Source organism: Rhincodon typus, chromosome 20 (assembly GCF_021869965.1).
Source record: "Rhincodon typus isolate 14 chromosome 20, sRhiTyp1.1, whole genome shotgun sequence".
Lineage (NCBI taxonomy): Eukaryota > Metazoa > Chordata > Chondrichthyes > Orectolobiformes > Rhincodontidae > Rhincodon > Rhincodon typus.
Genome location: NC_063351.1, coordinates 10,373,808 through 10,394,850, shown reverse-complemented (window position 1 = coordinate 10,394,850; position 21,043 = coordinate 10,373,808). Strand labels below are relative to the sequence as shown.

The 21,043-nt window shown below is 41.4% G+C and overlaps 1 protein-coding gene across 1 annotated transcript in view; it reads left to right on the top strand.

The window, feature by feature from the left end:
* Positions 1 to 21,043, top strand: part of LOC109930658 (cGMP-dependent protein kinase 1) — a 483,442-nt gene that overhangs the window by 448,110 nt on the left and 14,289 nt on the right. Inside the window, exon 10 of the mRNA XM_048608956.1 lies at positions 20,642 to 20,781. Within this exon, the coding sequence (XP_048464913.1) occupies positions 20,642 to 20,781 (140 nt within the window). The remainder of the gene's footprint in view (positions 1 to 20,641; positions 20,782 to 21,043) is intronic.

Below are 21,043 nucleotides of genomic sequence, written 5' to 3'. Positions count from 1 at the left end.
GAGAAGGGTCTAGACCCGAAACATCAGCTTTCCTGCTCCTCTGATGCTGCTTGGCCTGCTGTGTTCATCCAGCTCTACACCTTGTTATCTGAGAAAATTCAGCAACCTGTTTAACTGAGTCTTGATGCAGAAGATTCTTGTGTTATACCACACTAATGAGTATTTTAAAAAGCTAACTAACAATTCCATGCTGACAATGGTAGATATCAGAATCCTCATCATGCATTTTTCTTTCCCTTAAATAGTGGAACTACAGTTGAAATTTTGTAAACTAGAAAAACAGTTCCTCAATAAGCAATGTTTTGCAAGAAGAGGACAAATGCACCTGCACTTTTTTTAAAATCTATTTATTTTAATACTCTATGGTGGAGACCATTAAGTTTTGGAGATTTATATATCTGAAGTCCTGTAACTTTCTCCATTCTCCAGTTCCTATTTTCTGCTATTCTGACATGACCCTACTATTCATTTCTTTTTTAACCTTAAATGCCATTAGCTGTCTTGGTCCTACACTCTGAAATACTCCCAACTAGCCCCTCCTTGCAACCACGTCTTCCCACAACTTCAGAATCTACTTCTTTCACCAAGCGTATAGATGCTACCTTAATATCATGCCTAAGAATGTTAAACCTGTTCCCCTTCGACACTTCTTTTATCTGAAGTACCTTAAGATATTTGCTGCATTCACCAGTTCAAATTATTGCCATTCCCATCACCTTCTTTGGGGAGTGAAGTTGAATTTGTTTTTTTTTTGCTCTACACTTTTCATCTCAAATCTATGACTTCAATGGTCAAGAGTTACAAATAGCTGGAAAATTGTTGAAAGTTGTGTAGTTTGGAAGGGGAAGTTACAAAGGGAAGTAGTCAGGTAAATGTGTTGCAAAATAGTAGCAGATAGAGTTCAACGTGGTAACGTGAGAGATCAATGACTTTGGATTTGAGAGACAGATCAGAATATTTTAGTAGTGAATGGTTAGGAACTATGAAGGAACAAAGAAAAGTGGGTATTCACAGATCACCAAAAGCCGCCTACGTGATTGGAACCACATCCACAAGCATCCTACCTCCACCACCAATGCTCAGTAGCAGCAGTGTATACCATCGACAAATGCACTGCAGAAATTCACCAAAGATCCTCATCCAAACCCATACTACTTCTGTCTCGAAGGACAAGGGCAGCAGATACCCAGAAACACCACCACCTGCAAATTCCCCACCAAGCCACTCAGCATCCTGCCTCGGAAATGTACTGTCGTTCCTTCTCTGTCCCTGGTCAAAATCCCAGAATTCCCTCCCGAAGAGCACTGAGAGTCTGCCTACACCACATGGACTGCAGTGGTTCAAGAAGGCAGCTCACCACCAACTTCTCAAGGGCAACTACGGATGTACAATAAATGCTGGCCAGCCAGCGATACCCACATCCCAAGAATGAATAAAAGAAGGCTTCTGCACAGGTTCAAAAAAACAGAAAGTGAATGGTGTGATAGTCTTTACCTCAAGACAGTTCAAATTCAAGTCAGGAAATTATGTTTTACTTGTACAGAGACATGGTCAAACTCAATTTGAAATGCTGCTTTCAGTGTTAGACACTATAACATAGGACAGATCTATTGACCTTGGTGAAAATGTAGCATAAATTATCAACATGACACTAAGGTTGAAAGGGCTAAATTATAGAGACAGTAATGTAAATTTGGTTTGTACTCTGTTGAGTTTGGAATGGTCTAAGGGGTGATCTATTTGAGGTATCTTGAAGTATTAATGGATTTGATGGGCAGACCATGGCAAAGTGATAATGCGACTGGATATTTTTTTCATCAATAAATTGAATGTAATACAAATCAAGACCTGAAAGTAGCCACACAAATGATGCAACAAAACTACCCATCGATTGTTGTAAAAACCCATCTGGTTCATCAGATCTGGTACCATAACCTTGCCTGGCCTACGTGCAACTCCAGACCGACAGCAATGTGAATGTAGAATCCCTACAGTGTGGAAACAGGCCCTTCGGCCCAACAAGCCCACACCGACCCTCAGAGAATCCCACCCAGACCTGCCCACCTATAACCCACCTAATCTACACATCCCTGAACACCAAGGGCAATTTAGCATGGCTAATCCACCTAACCTGCACACCTTTGTACTGTGGGAGAAAACCGGAGCACCCGAAGGAAACCCACGCAGACACGGGGAGAATGTGCAAACTCCACACAGCCAGTTGCCCAAGGATGGAATCGAACCCGGGTTCCTGGTGCTATGAGGCAGCAGTGCTAACCACTGAGCCACTGCACCACCCCATTGGCTTTTAACTGCCAGCTAAAATACCCTAGCAAGCCACTCAGTTTAAGGGCAATTAGGAAAAGAAATTAGGGTAACTGAAGCTGACCTTGCCAATGCCATTGACATCGTATGAAAGAATAAAAAGAACAAATTTGCTTTTCCTTATCTGCCAACTGCCAGTATTTAGTCACTCATTGAGATTTTGCAGGAGGCGCCCCATTACTTGAGAAGGAGACAGCTTCCCTTTCTAACTAATGATGATAACAGGTGCTCGAAGCTGAAAGGTCGATGAGAGGCACTTAAGCTTGAGAGAAACAGCAATTAGTGACTGAGAAGGGGGTCCAGTAAAGGAATAAAGGCCATTACAATACATTAGCAACACATAATTGCTCAGGCTCTTGATGGGGCACCACCATTAATGTTCTAGAAAAACTGGCCACCTCGTCAAAGTGTAAAATGGATTCATTCTGTCAACTTCTTTTCATGGGATAATTAATCGAATTGTTGTTCCGAGGGAAGGAAGGCCTGTGTGACTATAACAATGCATCAGTATCCTGAGTTCTGGGACAAAAGTGACCCACAGCTGTTTGACAATGAGGTTTTAGAGTAGATTTGTAGCTCGGGTTGTGGTTGTTGTGTTTGGTTGGCTCGCCGAGCTGGTTCATTGTTCTGCAGACGTTTTGTTACCATGCTGGGTAACATCATCAGTGCAGCCTCCGATGAAGCGCCATTGTGTTTTCCCTCCTGGTATTTAAACTCTGGAGTCCGTTGAGCTGGATAACCTTGGAGATTGAGTGGGAAAAGACTAAGATCCTGGGACAAGCAAAGCAGAAACAAGCACAGGAATTCCTAGAAGTGTGGTACTCCACTAAGAAAGCCATCAACAAACACATAGAGCTCGATCCCATATACACTCCACTGCGAAGGAAAACCGGAAGTGAGGTAATCCAGCTCAACGAACTCCAGAGTTTAAAAACCAGGCGGGAAAACACAACGGCGCTTCATCGGAGGCTGCACTGATGATGTTACCCAGCATGGGAACAAAACGTCTGCAAAACAACAAAACAGCTCGGGGAGCCAACCAACTGCAACTGTTTGACAGTTTCAGCCCCATTCACATTCCATGCTGATGTTATTAACAAAGTAGAGCTGCCTTGATAGATGTCAGGGATCCTGATCGTGTAACTCTACGATGTCCTTTCAAAATAGAGATGGTGAAGGTAAGACACCTCACTCATGGTCTGAGCTGAACCAATGCTTGTGAATCTAAGGATCTGGCCCAGGTCCAAACAGTTGCCAGATTGTTGAGGGCCTGAGTTGAACATGGACCTTCCTGCCCTCTTTGTGTGATGTCTCTTTCCTCCTGCAGTCATTATTGGCCATTGACCATGCTTTGAGTGGAGATTGCTGTTACCACCAGCTGCCAATATCATAGCTGGCAATCTGTGCAAGAGAAGTCCTGGGTGACAAAAGGTCAGCAGAAAGCACAAAGTATTGTATACAACCACTGATGTGGAAATGCAAGCAGAGAATAAATTTCTTGGAAAGGTACACACTGCTGATTTAAAGTGGGAAGATCTACAGAGTTCAGAGACACAAAGAGATGAGGAATTCATAGTAGACCCAATTTAAATTAGTTTCTATTAATTTTGGGTGTCATTGTTGAGTGCATACAATTTGTTTGTGCAAATACAAATATAGCTTCAGGAGTGTCGAGGATCCAGCTTATCTACCTGTTTCCATACTGCACATATAAACCCAACAACAGGCAACTGCCCTGATGTTTGACAAACGAATAAAGGTAGATACCACTAAAATGAAGAGGACAGAGAAAGATTGGGAAATGAGTTTTGAAACTGGGCTCCGGGTCGAACTTGCTAGCTTCATCTTGAGAAATGGAGCAAAGGGATTTGGATGGAAAATGTTTACTGTGGAACACAGAATGCCTTCAGTCCTGCTATGTACACAGTGACAGCTATAAAATTGACAAGGATGATGGAGACAGAAATTTGGGTTACAAAGACGTCTTCTGGCTACAAGGCTGAGATAGCATCATCGCTGTCTGTAAATCATTTCCCATGAATTTGCTTCCCTCCAATATTAGACTAAAAGGTGCAGGTTTAGAAGTAGCACATTGGACTAATATCTCTCATTGTCCAGTTATCAGGTGCATCGTGAGCAATTATGGCACATGAAGGAGAGCAACAAACATGACGACCATTTTATTGTTCATTTCTAGAAAATTCCAACTGGTTCAAGAGGCATGTGTATAGAATTTGCATGGTGCCTTATCAGTAATGAAGGTGGGAAGAGATTGATGTGTTCCATGCTATTTTCCATCTAATTAATACATTTCTGCTGTTGCCCTCCAGCCAAAGCCCTAGAGGGCTGCCTAATCCAGCAGAACAAGCTTATAAGAGCTGTCCTTTCACTCCTTGATGTTTACAGTGTACATATAAATCATGCAGGTGCATCAGTGAAGAAGTCATATGGTATGTTTCTGAGAGGATTCAAGTCCAGGAACAGGGATGTCTTGTTGAAACTGGATAGGGCCTTGGTGAGACCCCCCCCACCAAGTATTATGTGCAGCTTTGGTCCCTTATCTGAGGAAGGATATTTTAGCTATGGACGAAGCCTTAATGTCATCAAACTTGGAGGTTTCCCAGGTGAATCCACCAAAAACAAGCGTCATATTCTATGAAAGAGTTTTAGTTAATGAGTTCATTCATGTATACCCTACTGATCTCATGATGATACTACTGGCTTTTAAGGGCAAGAATAAGGTATTTTTGGGACACTTTCAGTCTGCATGATCTTATGAATTACTGTTTATCCAATGGGAAATAAGACAGTAATTGTTGGTATATAACCATTTTTGACTGTACTATTGTGATAAAAGGTGTGTGACATATCCATAAATATCACTTTTAGAGACTGGATTTCAGAATAGTGACATATGGGTATGGGTTACGTCTGTGAAGCTTTTCTTTTAAAAAAAAAGCTTCTGGAGCAGTGACCTAATCCAGTATGTGTCAGAGAGTAGGTGACTGTAAACCCCTAGAATGTTAATGAGCTAAGAATTTTACACTATGGGGTTTCTGACAAGAAGAATAAACATTAAAGGCTGTTAGCTTATTTTCAATTTAGAATAGTCAAAGATTATTTTTAACATAGAAAACCCAGAAATTGAAAGTTTTTAGGTGACATGACTGGGTCAGAAGCAAGTTTACTTTTCTGCCCTTATAAAATTATCGGGCAGCTTAACGAAAACACAGTTGTCTCAGTAGAAAACTGAGTTTTTACAGCTTCCAAACCTGGCAAATTTGTTTAGCTATCTGCAAGTTATTAGAACTGAGAAAGCTTAGAATTTCAAATTTGTAGAAGAGTTGGTGTCTCACAGATTTGGGAAGAACTCATTGAATTGTCTCTCAGTCTATGGCAAAAAAACTGTTAGGAGCCTATTAAGTAGACCCCTAAGAAATTGAGAGATGGGATGAACTTTCTCTGGATTTGAATCTCTGTAAATCGGTGGTGTGGAAAATAGATTGAAAATTTTGTTTTACAGTTTGTTTGAAGATTTTTCTAAACACAGTTCTGTAATTAGGAATTAAAGTCTGGTTCTTCTTGTGTATTATAAGCTTCTGTTTTGTTATTAATAATATTCTGCAATGATTGAAACACTGGAATGATTGACAGCCATGTTAACTATAATTTTTAAAAAAAGGTCATGATGTATCAAGTCAGATTTAATTCTCGGAGCTGACTTGTCCAGTAGTACAATCAGCTGGGATCAGAACACAACAGAACAATACGCTTCACAATGTGTTCTTGGTGTCATAACTTTGACAGAAATGTGTCTCAAATGCTTTATCATCAGAGGGGAGAAATTAAGGGCTCAAGGTTGCTGACAATCCTCGATTGTTATTCTGATTATCCTAGAAAGCTGGCATTGTCAGAATGTGCATTTAGTCTTTCCATTTTCGTCCTTGACAAATCATTACCCTTTGGGATTCATTTTAGTGTCGGATGAATGACCTTGGCCACTGCGTTCTTCACAAATTAACTACAGTGAATGGTTTTTTGAAAAATTATGCTTTATGATCAAGAGAAGTCAGGCCTGAAATTTAAAATAGCCACCAAGAAACACATTGTAGTATAAATTCTTCACATAATGTTTCCAAGACAACACGGAACCTTGTACTGAAATTCCAGATTGTTTTTTGAATTTTCTGCTCATTTCATTTATTATGGTTTTAAAAAATGAATGGGAGTTTTAAAAAAAACACCAGAATAAAAGGTATTTTTGAGCTAGTGGGTTCATTGTAATGGGAGCAATCTGAGATCTTCTGTTTTCGTCATCACAACACACAACACAGGCCTTTCTAAACCAGAAAACCCAGCAGTAAAGCAGCCAAACTTTATGTAAGCTTTTATCTATAAACATATGCATTACAGAACCTACACCTCCAAACCCAGCGACCCTTTTCAGTCTGCCCCAATATACAGGATCATAACTGAAGCCACAGTCAATATCCACCATCTGCATACAATTAAGCACAAATACAAGATTCCGTTCTCTTTCTTTAAAATCAGTGTTATCTGTATTCTTCATATATTGTCTCAATGTACGAGGCATTGCGTTGTGAGCCATTCCTCCTCTAGACCCACTAACAACACCTTGTACAGGCAGTCCCCTAGTCATAAATGGGTACTGTTCTTGAATCTATTCAGAAGTTGAATTGCATACAAGTGGGAACACAATGCAGGACAAAATAGCCATTTGTAAGTACAGGAAATGTTCATATGTTGAATCTTTAAAATGACACCCCGTATGGGATCATATTGTAAGTGTGAGCATTCATAAATCAGCATATCTTTTTGTCAAACAGCACAATAGTTGATGGCTTGAACAAACCGATTCAAATTTTGGAGATTTACTTTCCCTCCAGCCCTTGCTTCCAGCCAACAAGGTCAATTCATAATATTTATCTAACTCAATTTTTGCAGACCATAAAACATTCTCTAATAAGCAATTATTTATGTAACATGCAATGCATATTCTAGCTTCAGAGATAATAAGGTGTGGAGCTGGATGAACACAGCAGGCCAGGCAGCATCAGAGGAGCAGGAAAGCTGACGTTTTGAGCCTGGACCCTTCTTCAGAAATGGAGGAGGGGAAGGGGGCTCTGAAATAAATAGAGAAGAGGGGTACGGTGATAGAAGGTGGATAGTGGAGCAGATAGGTGGGTGAGAAGACGGACAGGTCAAGGAGGTGGGGATGAAGCTAGTAAGGGGGAGTGTAGGTAGGAAGTGGGTTGGTCAGTGAGGTGGGAGGAGCGGATAGGTGGGAGAGAAGACGGACAGGTCAAGGAGGCGGGGATGGGGGGTGCTGGTCTTGGGATGAGGTTGGGGGAGGGGAGATATTGAAGCGAGTAAAGTCCACATTGAGACCACTGGGTTGTAGGGCTCCAAGGTGGAATATGAGGTGCTGTTCCTCCAGTTTCTGGGTGGCATTGTTGTGACACTGGAGGTGGCCCAGGATGGACATGTCGTCCAGGGAGTGGGAGGGGGAGTTGAAATGGTTCGCGACTGGAAGGTGCTGTCGTTTTGTCGCAAACCAAGCGTAGGTGCTCCACAAACCGAACTCTGAACCTCCGCTTGGTCTCCCCAATGTAAAGGAGGCCACATCAGGAACAGCAGATACAATAGACCACATTGGTGGATGTGCAGGTGAACATCTGTTTAATGTGGAAGGTTTTTTTGGGGCCTGGGATGGAGTTGAGTGGAGAGGTGTCGGGGCAGGTGTAGCACTTCCTACGGTTGCAGGGAAAGGTGCTGGGGGTGGTGGGGCTAGTGGGGATTGTGGAGCGGACAAGGGAGTCACGGAGAGAGCGGTCCCTCCGAAAGGCAGATAGGGGTGGGAAGGAAATATATCCTTCGTAGTGGGGTCAGATTGCAGGTGGCGGAAGTGGCGGAGAATGATGCGTTGAATCCGGACGTTAATGGGGTGATACGTGAGGACAAGAGGAATTCTGTCTTTGTCTTTATAGCGGGGAGGAGGTGTGAGGGCTGAGGTGCGGGAAACGCAATAGATGTGGTCGAGGGTGTTTTTGAGCACTCGTCGGGGGGTATGTCGCGGTCCTTGAAAAACGAGAACAACTGGGATGTCCGGGAGTGGAACCCTACAATGCAATGGTCTCAATGTGGAATTTACAGGTTCAAAATCTCCCCACCCCCGACCTCATCCCAAGACCAGCACCTCCTGCTCGTCCCCACCTCCTTGACTTCTCACCCACCTATCTGCTCCACTATCCACCTTCTATCACCTCCCTTCTCTATTTATTTCAGAACCACCTTCCCCTCCCTCATTTCTGAAGAAGGGTCCAGACCTGAAACGTCAGCTTTCCTGCTCCTCTGATGCTGCCTGGCCTGCTGTGTTCATCCAGCTCCACACCTTGTTATCGCAGGCTCCAGCATCAGCAGTTCCTACTATCTCACATTCTAGTTTTAGTATGTCCAGTATAAAGAATTTCACTTAAAATGTTAGACAGTTAATACCCCATATCCATGAATTCCACATGGGTCAACATTTTGCAGCCAGGGTATCTTTAATAATAACTTTCATTTTCCTCAGTCACGAAAATAACATTTCCTGTTCTCACCTAGTGGCAATATTCTAAAACCAGCTGCACTCAAATACCCATCAGGAAAATTGGCATGCAGGTCATCACTAAAAATAACTGGTTTCAATGTCTTTGGATCACCTAATGATGAGAATTTAAACATTCATTTATCAGATTCAATATTTTATTTTCCCTTGAAATATTCTTGTTACCATTATAATGCTTAACTCCAACACATCAAATCTGAATGGATGAATCAAAGTTCACAAGTATTCTTATAAGGTTCAATATCATCATTGTGACAGTATGATTAACCAGATTGAGAGTAAAATCTTTAAAATGAATTCAGACCTACTTCCTTTAATATCCAAACCAATATATTCGAAATCCCTGCATACATGACTCCTGAATTTAAAATCTAATCTTATTAATATCTCAGTTCACAAATTCTGCATAAATCCCATAAGGATCATGAAGATTTCTGAAGATTTATTCCTATGACACTAATAAAATATTGGAGAATTGATTTTTTTAAATTGAACACAACCCAAATAAGCCATAGATCAACCGACCCTACAAAAATAATTGCCTCCATCTCAAGATTTGTTGTATGCCTTTTTCATTCACCATTTACTCAACAGCATAGGGTATTGATAAGGCACTAAATCAGTTATGATAAGGTACCTTCCAACTATTTCACATGGAATTACAAATCCTTTTAACAACCGAAATGTGTTTGATCGTCAAACTTAAAAGAAACTACTTCTATATTACTTAACCTTGCATTAAACTCTTTAGTGAATGAAAATAATGTTTTAACCAATCATTGCAAGAATTATCCAATATTATGGAGTTAACTCCACGTGCAATGCATTCATTGTAGGACTAAAATGCATGTATTCCAGAGTAATTTGGTTTGAATCAACATTATCTTCATGCTCACAAGAACATAAGAACATAAGAACTAGGAGCAGGAGTAGGCCGTCCGGCCCTTCGAGCCTGCTCCGCCATTCAATAAGATCATGGCTGATGTTTTCGTGGACTCAGATCCACTTACCCGCGTTCTCACCGTATCCCTTAATTCCTTTATTGTTCAAAAAAAATCTACCTTATCTTTAAAAACGTTTACTGAAGTAGCGTCAACTACTTCACTGGGCAAGGAATTCCATAGATTATCAACCCTCTAGGTGAAGAAGTTCCTTCTCAATTCAGTCCTAAATCTGCTCCCTCTAATCTTGAGGCTATGCCCTCTTGTCCTAGCTTCACCTGCCAGTGGAAACATCCTCTCTACTTCTATCTTATCTATTCCCTTCATAATTTTATATGTTTCTGTAAGATCCCCCCTCAATCTTCTGAATTCCAATGAATATAATCCCAATCTACTCAGTCTCTCCTCATAAGACAACCCTCTCAACTCCGGAATCAACCTAGTGAACCTCCTTTGCACCCCCTTCAGTGCCAGTACATCCTTTCTCAAGTAAGGAGACCAAAACTGCACACGGTACTCCAGGTGTGGCCTCACCAGCACCTTGTACAGCTGCAACATAACCTCTCTGCTTTTAATTTCAATCCCTTTAGCAATGAAGGACAAAATTCCATTTGCCTTCCTAATTACTTGTTGTACCGGCAGACCTACCTTCTGTGATTCATGCACAAGGACACCCAGGTCCCTCTGCATAGCAGCATGCTGCAACTTTTTACCATTCAAGTAATAATCCTTTTTACTATTACTCCTACCAAAATGTATGACTTCACATTTATTTACATTGTATTCCATCTGCCAGACCTTTGCCCACTCACTCAATGTATCTATGTTCCTCTGCAAAGTTTCACAGTCTTCTGCACACTTTGCTCTGCCACTCATCTTAGTGTCATCTGCAAACTTTGACACCCTACACGTGGTCCCCAACTCCAAATCGTCTATATAAATTGTAAATAATTGCGGTCCCAACACCGATCCCTGAGGCACACCACTAGTCACTGACTGCCAGCTAGAATAGCACTCATTTATCCCCACTCTTTGCCTCCTGTTAGTCAACCAATCCTCTATCCATGATAATACTTTACCCTTAACGCCATGCATCCTTATCTTATGCAGTAGCCTCTTGTGCGGCACCTTGTCGAAGGCCTTTTGGAAATCCAGGTACACCACATCCACTGGGTCCCCATTGTCCACCTTGCTCGTAATATCTTCATAGAATTCCAAAAGATTTGTCAAGCATGACCTGCCCTTCATGAACCCATGCTGCATCTGCCCAACGGGACAATTTCTATCAAGATGCCTTGCTATTTCTTCCTTGATAATAGATTCAAGCATCTTCCCCACTACAGAGGTTAAGCGAACCGGTCTATAATTCCCCATCTTTTGTCTACTTCCCTTTTTAAACAGTGGCGTCACATTTGCTGTTTTCCAATCTGCTGGGACTGCCCCAGAGTCCAGCAAATTTTGGAAAATTACCGCCAGTGCACCTGCTATTTCTCCCACCATCTCTTTTAGTACCCTGGGATGCATTCCATCAGGGCCAGGAGACTTATCAATCCTTAGCTCCATTAGCTTGCCCAACACTACCTCTTCCGTAATAATGATTGTTTCCAGGTCCTCACCTACCTTTGTCTCTTTGTCAATTACTGGCATGTTATTAGCGTCCTCCACTGTGAAGACCGATACAAAATACCTGTTCAATGCCTCAGCCATTTCATCATATGCCATAACTAAATTCCCCTTCTCATCCTCTAAAGGGCCAACGTTTACTTTAGCCACTCTTTTTCGTTTTATATATTTATAGAAACTTTTGCTATCTGTCTTTATATTCTGTGTTAGTTTTTTCTCATGTTCTATCTTACTTTTCTTTATAGCTCTTTTTGTGGCTTTCTGTTGACCTTCGGTTTCAGTATTCTCTTGGCCCTGTGTCTTCAGTAGTTGCTTCAAGTCGTACCTGAAGTGCCATTCTTTGGGAAATCGTGACATTCTGTCTGTCCATACTTTTGCTTCAGTTTGTATGTTGTGCTGTATTGGCAAGATCTTCTAACAAGATTTGCTTTCAGCCTCATTCTGCCTCTTCTTAACCCTTTTATTGCATTGATGTCTGCATCCAGAATCTAGACCATTTCAAAATTTGGCTATTATTTGAGCCTATGTTTTTCCTTATAGAATACCCAAGGTTTAAGGAAATGACTGTTTCTCAGAAATTTCTTTATAAAGCAGCAAAAACCTGAAACAACCAATTCTCCTCCAACGACTGAATGCCGGTTAGAACCAGTTGTCGTTCATATTGAGTGCCTTAGCACAGCCAGTGTCAGTCCAGGGATCTCCAAATTGAATATGTCAACGTTATACAAAAATCTTTTAAAGCCCTTGGAATGAGCATGTACTGGCCAAATCTATATACATTCTGATGAGGTCTCGTAGATGCTTAACACGTTGGGCTAAATCTTACCAAAAATCGGCAAAGTGGCAATTTCAGGTTGTTCTGTAGAGGGTTTCTCTGTGAGCTGTAGTGAGTTATTTCTCACAATTCTCCACAGCTTGCCTTATTATGTATGCACCATCTCACTATCGTGGCATCAGGCACTTCCAGTGACATGGCACTCGACTCATCTAGAGGAACTGTCATTGTAGACAATAGACTGTCAGCCTGTATATCACCTCCACGTCATGAAGAGACCTTCAACTGTGATTTCTTCATGTGGAGGCTATTCGCAGCAATTGGAGGTTGCTACTGATCCTGAGCATTTGTTCCTCCTCAATTTCTCTGCACCTTCATTAAGCTGCCCCTGTTAATCCCATATGGCTGGATTGATTGGTCACGGTTCCCCAATGATCCTATGTGGACAATATCGGAAAGGGTGCTTAATAATGGGATCAGTCAGCATTCTTATTACATACTAATGATGGTTTTGCGCTATTCTCCCTACCATGGTGATGTGGAGGTGCCGGTGTTGGACTGGGGTGGACAAAGTCAGAATTCACATGACACCAGGTTATAGTCCAACAGGTTTTCAAATAAACCAATAAAGGACTTTAATGTTAACTATTACCTTAGTTCTTTATTTTTCTACTTATTCTATGAAGGTAGTTTGTTTCTTTTATTACTTTGCACCTAAGTTTTTTGTACCTCGGTACATTTGTACCTAAGATGGAGCCGTGTGTGGCATCGTTTTACACTTTTCACTGTACTTCTGTGCTTGAGCACGTGACAATAAGATCTAAATCTAAATATAATATAAATATTTATCTGAACACTATTCTGTTGGTTTAGTTTGCATGTTATTCACAACCAGTTTATCCACAATGTCTCAAATCTGCTTTGCGTATGCTCTAAGTCCAGGTAACTGGTTCCCTTGATCAGTGAGATCAGAGATCGGGTATTATTTCTGTCAATAGTTTAATGGTTTTGTTCCTGGTTTAATAATCCAGGGAGTGAGTTCAAATCCTATTTTGGCAATTTCCACATTTCTATTCGAGGAAAGATATAATTTGAAAGTGCCCAAAGGCAATTGGATCATTGTCAAAGACCAGACTGGTTTACCACTGACCTTTAGGGCAAGAAACCTGGTGATCTTACCCAGTCTGGCAAATGTGTCACTCTGTCCCAAACTCGTGCGATTGACTTTTAACACTGTTCTGAAGTGGCCTGGAAAGCCACACATTTGTATCAAAGCAGGGGAAGTGTGGATGAGCAATAAATGCTGGCCTTGTCCACATCCTGAGAATGAAAATACAAAAAGAGTGAAAGTTACCCGCAGGAGCCACATAGTCAAAATAAAAAACAGATTGGAGTTCGCTTAGCTGTATAATGAACTCCACACATTATTTGTAATTTCCATTAGAAAATTAAATGTTCTCTGTTCTTTTACTGCTAGTTATCAAGCTGCTTGTCAATAGATCTTTTACTTTATGTTTCCCTGATCACCTTAGTCAGCACTTAATTGTTCTTTTCTAGAGATAGGGAATGGGGGAGCAGAGAAATTATTGAGCGCCAATCCCTTTGCCTGAGTTTTGTTAGAAGCTGAAGGAACTGGGCTATTTTCCCTGCAGTGTTGGAAGTTGAGGGGTGACAAAGGTTTATAAAATCATGAGGGACATGGATAGGGTGAATAGCTAAGGTCTTTTCACCAAGGTGGGGGAGTCCAAAATTATAGGGCATAGGTTTAAGGTTAGAGGGGAAAGATTTAAAAGGGATCTAAGGAGCAACATTTTTACGCAGAGGGTGGTGCATGTATGGAATGAGCTGCCAGAGGAAGTGATGGGGGCTGGTACAGTTACAACATTTAAAAGGCAGCTGGATGAGTACATGTATAAGAAGGCTTTAGAGGGATATGGGCCAAATGCTGGGAAATGGAACTGGATAATTTAGGATATCTGGTCTGCATGGATGATTTGGGCAAATTGACAGAGGCAAAGTCATGGAGGAGAATTAGTTAAAAAAAATTAGACAAATCATTTAAACAGTAAACAACAAAAAATTGCATTTCTTTAAACGTTCACAATGATAGAACAGCACTGCTGAGTGTTACATGGATTGGATAGATTAAAGTAGACATTTGGCAATTTTCACAGCAAGAAAGCAAACTAGTTCTGCTAGTCAAACCTGTTAAGGAAATAAATTAACATACAAAACTTTTTCTTAATAACCATCAATTAGAACCACTATGACTATAGAAGGTAAATCGACACTTGTAATTAGAATCTGTTTGCTGATCAACAATGTTCCAGGCACAAATGAGTGGCAGACATTTTGAAAATCTGCACAAGAGTAAGCAAGAACAAAGTACACATTATTATAAAGTTGCTTGTTTGCAGGATTGAGGTACAATAAAAATGAAGTTTTGTTTAATGACTAAGTCTTATAGAAGAAAGATTTTTTTTTAATTGAAGCATTAAATTGAAATATCTCCAAATGATGAAAACATCCCAAGGTGCTTCACAAGAACACTTTCAAATGAAATTTGTCACTGAGCTACTGAAGGGGACATGAGAAAAGATGATCAGAAGCAAGGTCATAGAAGAATGTTTTAGCAACATTTTCAAGATGGAGAAGCAGAGATGTTTGAGGAGGGAATTCAACAGTTTACAACTCTAAAGGGAAATCCTCTAATAGTTGCAATAATTTTCTCGTTTTGTATTTCAATTTGAAATAATGAATCCTGTGAGTTTCTAAGTCCATGGGATATTTGATGGATTCATGTGATCTAACAAGCAGTAAGAACAAAGCTGAAGGGTTTTAGAAATTATCATCTGTATCTTGAGGTAGGATTTCTGCCTTAAAAATAATTACAAAGCAACTGCCTTTTTAAAACTACAGCAAACGTTGTTTTAACCAACGCTTTATAAATCGACATTCTCCATAAACCAACAAAAATTATATCCCTCAAATTACTGTATTACCATGATCTCTGAGCAGTTAATCGAGGGTGTGAGTGAGAACGTTCTCTGCCAGTAATTTATTATTTAAGTTATTATTTAAGTGATTTATGCTGTAGATAAAATATAACAGTGATGTGTATACCCACTGCATTATGTTTCTAATACTTAGTGTGCGTTTTTACAACCAGCATGTTTGATCAACTAGTACACTCCAGGTCCCATAGGTACCAGTTCATAAAAAGTTAGCTGTATTTATCCTCACTCGGAGATAGTAAGAACTGCAGATGCTGGAGTCAGAGATAACACAGTGTGGAGCTGGAGGAACACAACAGGCCAGTCAGTAACAGAGGAACAGAAAAGTTGGAGGGAAGGGAAGGGAGCTCAGAAATAAATAGAGGAGGGTGGGGCTGAGGAAGGTATGTGGGATGGTGATGGGTGAGTTCAGGTAGGCAGTGGTGGGGATTGGCCAGTGAGGTGGGAGAAGCGGATAGGTGGGGAGAGAAGATGGACAGGTTGTGTCAGGACAAGGAGGAGGGGATGAGAGGGAGGGTTGGTCATGGGATGAGGCCGGGGGTGGGGAGATTTTGAAACTGGTAAAATCCACGTTTAGGCCATTGGGCTGTAGGCTCCCAAGGTGGAATATGAGGTGCTGCTCCTCCAGTTTCTTGGTGGGGTCATTGTGACACTGGAGGAGGCCCAGGATGGACATGTCGTCCAGCGAGTGGGAGGGAGAGTTGAAATGGTTCGTGACTGGAAGGTGTTGTCATTTGTCGCGAACAGAGCGCAGGTGCTCTACAAAGCAGTCTCTGAGCCTCCGCTTGGTCTCACTGATGTAGAGGAGGCCATATTGGGAGTAGTGGATACAATAGACCACATTAGCGGATGTGCAGGTGAACCTCTGTCTAATGTGGAAGGTTTGTTTGCCTTGAATGGAGGTGAGGGAGGAGGTGTAGGGGCAGGTGTAGCATTTCCTGCGGTTGCAGGGAAAGGTGCCGGGGTAGTGTGGCTAATGGAGAGTGTGGAGCGGACAAGGGAGTCGCGGAGAGCATGGCCCCTCTGAAGGGCAGATAGGGGTGGAGAGGGAAATATATCTTTGGTTGTGGGGTCAGATTGTATGTGGCGGAAGTGGCGGAAATTGATACGTTGGATAAATGTGGATTTTGCCAGTTTCAAAATCTTCCCACTCCTGGCCTCATCCCATGACCAACCCTTCCTCTCATCCCCGCCTCCTTGACCTGACACCTACCTCTCCCACCTATCCGGTCGTCCCACCTCACTGATCAATCGCCACCACTGCCTAACTGCACTCACCTATCACCATCCTATCTACCTTCTCCAGCCCCACCCCTCCTCTCTCTATTTACTTCTGAGCTCCCTTCCCTCGCCCACCCCCCTCCCCCCCCACAATACCCCCAATTTCTGTAGAAGGGTCCTGATCCGAAATGTCAGCTTTCCTGTTCCTCTGTTGCTGCCTGGCCTGCTGTGTTCCTCCAGCTCCACTCTGTCTTTAGCTCTGTATTTATCCTGTAGCATCCACTAGATGTTCCACTGAGCCATGCTTTTTACTGAAAATAAACCTCCATTGTCCATCATCTGACTGAAAGTGTGATGACACACAATGTGAGGTGTAATGAATCTTGTTAATCCTCAGTATTCTGCTTTCAGTTGGTGACAGTCTTTATTTGACTTGGATTATTAAGTATAGCTATAACCACAACTTGCATTTATATGGCACTTCTAACTTCATAGAGTCCCAATATGTTTCAGAGGTGTGTAATCAGACAAAAATTAATGCCAGCTCAAAGAAGGAGACATCAAAACAGATGACTAAAAGCCTTATGAAAGATATCGGTAGAAGGACTGTCCTTAAAGGTGGACAATGGGAGAGGTTTAGGGAGGGTGTTCCAGAGTTTAGCAACTGGTTAACACAAAGAAAAGGAACAAAGAAGCAAAAATGATGTGTTTATATAGCACCCTACACATCCCCAAGGTGTTAAAATGTGTTTCAAGCCAGTTAATTACTTTAAAAAAAGTAATCACGGCAAACTTAACAACCAAATTTCCTCATCAAATCGGGCTAGAAGATTCCTTAAACCAGAATAGCATGTTAATAAGATAACAAGGTGTAGAGCTGGATGAACACAGCAGGCCAAGCAGCGTCATAGGAGCAGGAAGCCTGCTGCTTGGCCTGCTGTGTTCATCCAGCTGTATTCCTTGTTATCTCAGATTTTCCAGCATCTGCAGTTCCTACTATCTCTGATAGCATGTTAATGACCTCAATTCAGTATGTAATGCCTGAAAGGCTACAGTTTGGAAAAATGGTAGAAGCAAAAATGTTGAATTATGTGCCGCCAAAGCCTCCAGTAATAATGTTACCAAAATCCAATGGCTCAGAGAGAACGTGTCTCAGTTTGTTTATCATTGCTGGGTTACTGTGCCAGTCAGGACTCGTCACCAGTGACACCCAACGAAGAAACCAGAAACCAGTTCCGAAGAATAGTCACTGGACACGAAACTCTAATTGTGTTTTTTCTCCTCAGATGCTGCCAAACCTGCTGAGTTTTTCTCACAATTTCTGATTTTGTTTCTCACGTCCAGCATCCGCAGTTCTTTCTTTCAGAAGAAATGAGGAAGCCTATCCAGAGAATAGCCTGCCAGTAGAAAGTGCTGGGTTTGTTTTTGCCAGAAACATCCATTTTGCTGATCCCATTAGAAACAGACCATTTTAAAATATTGTTTTTATTTTTAATTTTATTCAGGAAGTGGGGCTCCAGCCCGAACCCCATCTCTAGATTGGGCTACATTGGCCACACTCTACCCATTCCCCCCCTCTCCATCATATATTTGTTTTCATTGAAGCCTTCATCTGGCCCAGAGTTTTCTAGAGCTTTGGCAGTTCTTGCTGCATCACACATTGCAGCTGATCAAGTTAGGACAGTGAGGATCCCCTTGGAAAATGTGACCTCCTTAGGTACACTAGTTACGGAGTACTTTGTAGTTTGGAGAAAAGTCACCAACTGATGACCTTTGAGTCAAAAGTCAGCTCAAGAGCTACATTCAGCGATACTCAATAACGTCTTGCAGAAATTTTCACCATTGCAGTAACTTTGGTGAAAGTTACTCAGAAATCCTGTTGCTGCCAACTTTCAGCCTGCATCCAAATGGTATAGCAGGATTAAATTATTTCTTTATTGACCATGCCATTTCTGTTTCTTTGGGGAGCAAGCTGATTGAGGAAGTTTGCACCTTTGATCTTGGTTCATTTCATCCAGAAAAAAACCTCAGCAATTCATTCTTAATTCATTCCAGAATATTTTTCTACGCTACTTTATCCAGGTTCAATGAGAAATTGGTCTTGTTTGTGTAATATCATTGTATAATATTGTGTAAATATTGCTACTTACTAATTTGTACTTGCGTCCCCTCTGTCAAAATTTGGTTCAAAGCCATTTTTCAGATTGACTTTGTTCTTTACATCTGTTCCTGGCTATCATAGAATCATAGAGTTCCTGCAGTGTGGAATCAGGCCATTCAGCCCATCAAGTCCACACTGACCCTCAGAAGAGTGTTGAATTATGTGCCGCCAAAGCCTCCAGTAATAATGTTACCAAAATCCAATGGCTCAGAGAGACCCCCTACACTATCCCTGTTACCCTGCATTTCCCTTGGCTAATACACCTTGTCCGCACATACCTGAGCACTATGGGCAATATAACATAGCCAGTCCACCTTTGCACTGTGGGAGGAGACCAGAGCCACCCAGAGGAAACCCATGCAGACACAGGACATGCAAACTCCACACAGCCAGTGACCCAAAGGTGGAATCAAACCTGGGTTCCTGGCAGCAATGCCAACCACTGAGTCACTGTGCTGTGTTATCATGTATACCTTCATAAGAAAACTTTCTCAGATGCCTCCATCCAGTTTCAAAGGCTGAAGTTTCCATTTGTTGTTGCGCCATGACACCTGAAACCAGTTTCTTGTTGCTGCACTGTCCCTAGTGCTTCAATCAGTCCCTTATTGTGGCAAAATCAGAACCAGGTGCAGTACTCGAGATTGGGTCTGGCCAAAAGACTGTGCAGATTGTCCTTGACTTCCTATGACTTGCACCGTTGTGGTTGTATTATTCCAATATTCTCCTATCATTTTTGATTGTTCAGTTGAATTGGTTGATTAGGCACGAAACGATTTTGCAATTTCACCTTTTGCTATTTAATGTCTATCTATATTCATCTCATGCCTGCAGTCAGTGGGTCAACCATTATTTTCCTTCTTATGTGCCATAATTTACATTTGTCTGAGTTAAATTTCTCATTGCTGTCCACATTGACAAACATTGTTCAACTTCCCTCTGTAATTTCTGGGCCACCTTCTACCTTTCTACTTACAAAACTGTAAAGTCAATCAAATGACATATTCCTAATGCTGACATCTGAGGATCTTCATTTGATAGCACCTTTCTGACAAGCAACTCCCCATTTACTCTTCAGACAACTTTTTGTCCATTACCAATATTCATCCCAATTACACCATAACAATGAATAACCTGAACAGGTAAGAACTTTCATAATTCTTTAACAATTTCTCATTCATATTAATGAGAAGGTGCCTAATTGGAGAACAGATATGAAGGGTTTTCTGAAGAAGGGTCTAGGCCCGAAACGTCAGCCTTCCTGCTCCTCTGATGCTGCTTGGCCTGCTGTGTTCATTCAGCTCTACACCTTGTTATCTCAGATTCTCCAGCATCTGCAGTTCCTACTATCTCTGAAGGGTTTACACTTGTCTGTGGAAAGATGGTCTGAATCCTTCCCTGTTTATCTAAAAATACAATCCATACAATGAGGAAAGAGGCCATTTGGCCCACTGAGTCTTTACTGACCTACGAAAGAGCGGAGATCCACTCCCTACCCTATAACCCTGCATTTCCCTGCATAACCTGATCTCTGATAGCAGTTTCTCAGTTTCTGCATTCAAGTGCAGATAAAGAAATGCCAGGGGTTGCTGACACTTGCACAGGGCATTAGTAGTAAAGACTAACAGTTTCACAGTCATCAGAAGCAAAACCATTGGGCCTATATCATGCAGAATTAGCACCAAGCAGAATGCAATCTAGAAATGCTGAACAACTGCAGATCCTGTCTCTGATGTATGCAAATGTTATATGTTAGTTAGCTTAGCTCTGTTTTAATTGACTAGAGATTATTTCTACAGTTTAAGTGGAATTTTTGTTTAAGAAGAAAAGGAAGTAAACGTTAAAAACATATTGATCGTGATAAACATTGACAAATGAAATTCCAGATTTGTAGACCAGAAAGGATGCTGAGGCAATTTGAAAGTGCAAATAAAACTTGTTCTTTATTCTTGAAAGGTCCAATTAAAGAGTGAGGAATCCAAAACTTTTGCAATGAAGATTCTGAAGAAACGTCACATAGTAGACACGCGGCAGCAGGAACACATACGCTCGGAGAAGCAGATAATGCAGGAAGCTCATTCCGATTTCATTGTGCGGTAAGCTTCCTTCAGATAGTGCTGTGAAATATAAAAGAAAGAGTGAGGTCCTCAGCCACCAAGTAAAACATGAAGAGCCTCATGGGTAACTGTTTGGTACGTATTTGGTCACCCTGACATCTCATGCCTCTGATGTAATATACGCTTCTAAGACATTCCGTATTGTATACTCTATGATACAAGCCTATTTTCTCTCTCACCTACAACTTGCTCTGATTTTTTTCTGAATAATGTAGCTTATTTTTATTCTATCCCAATTCAT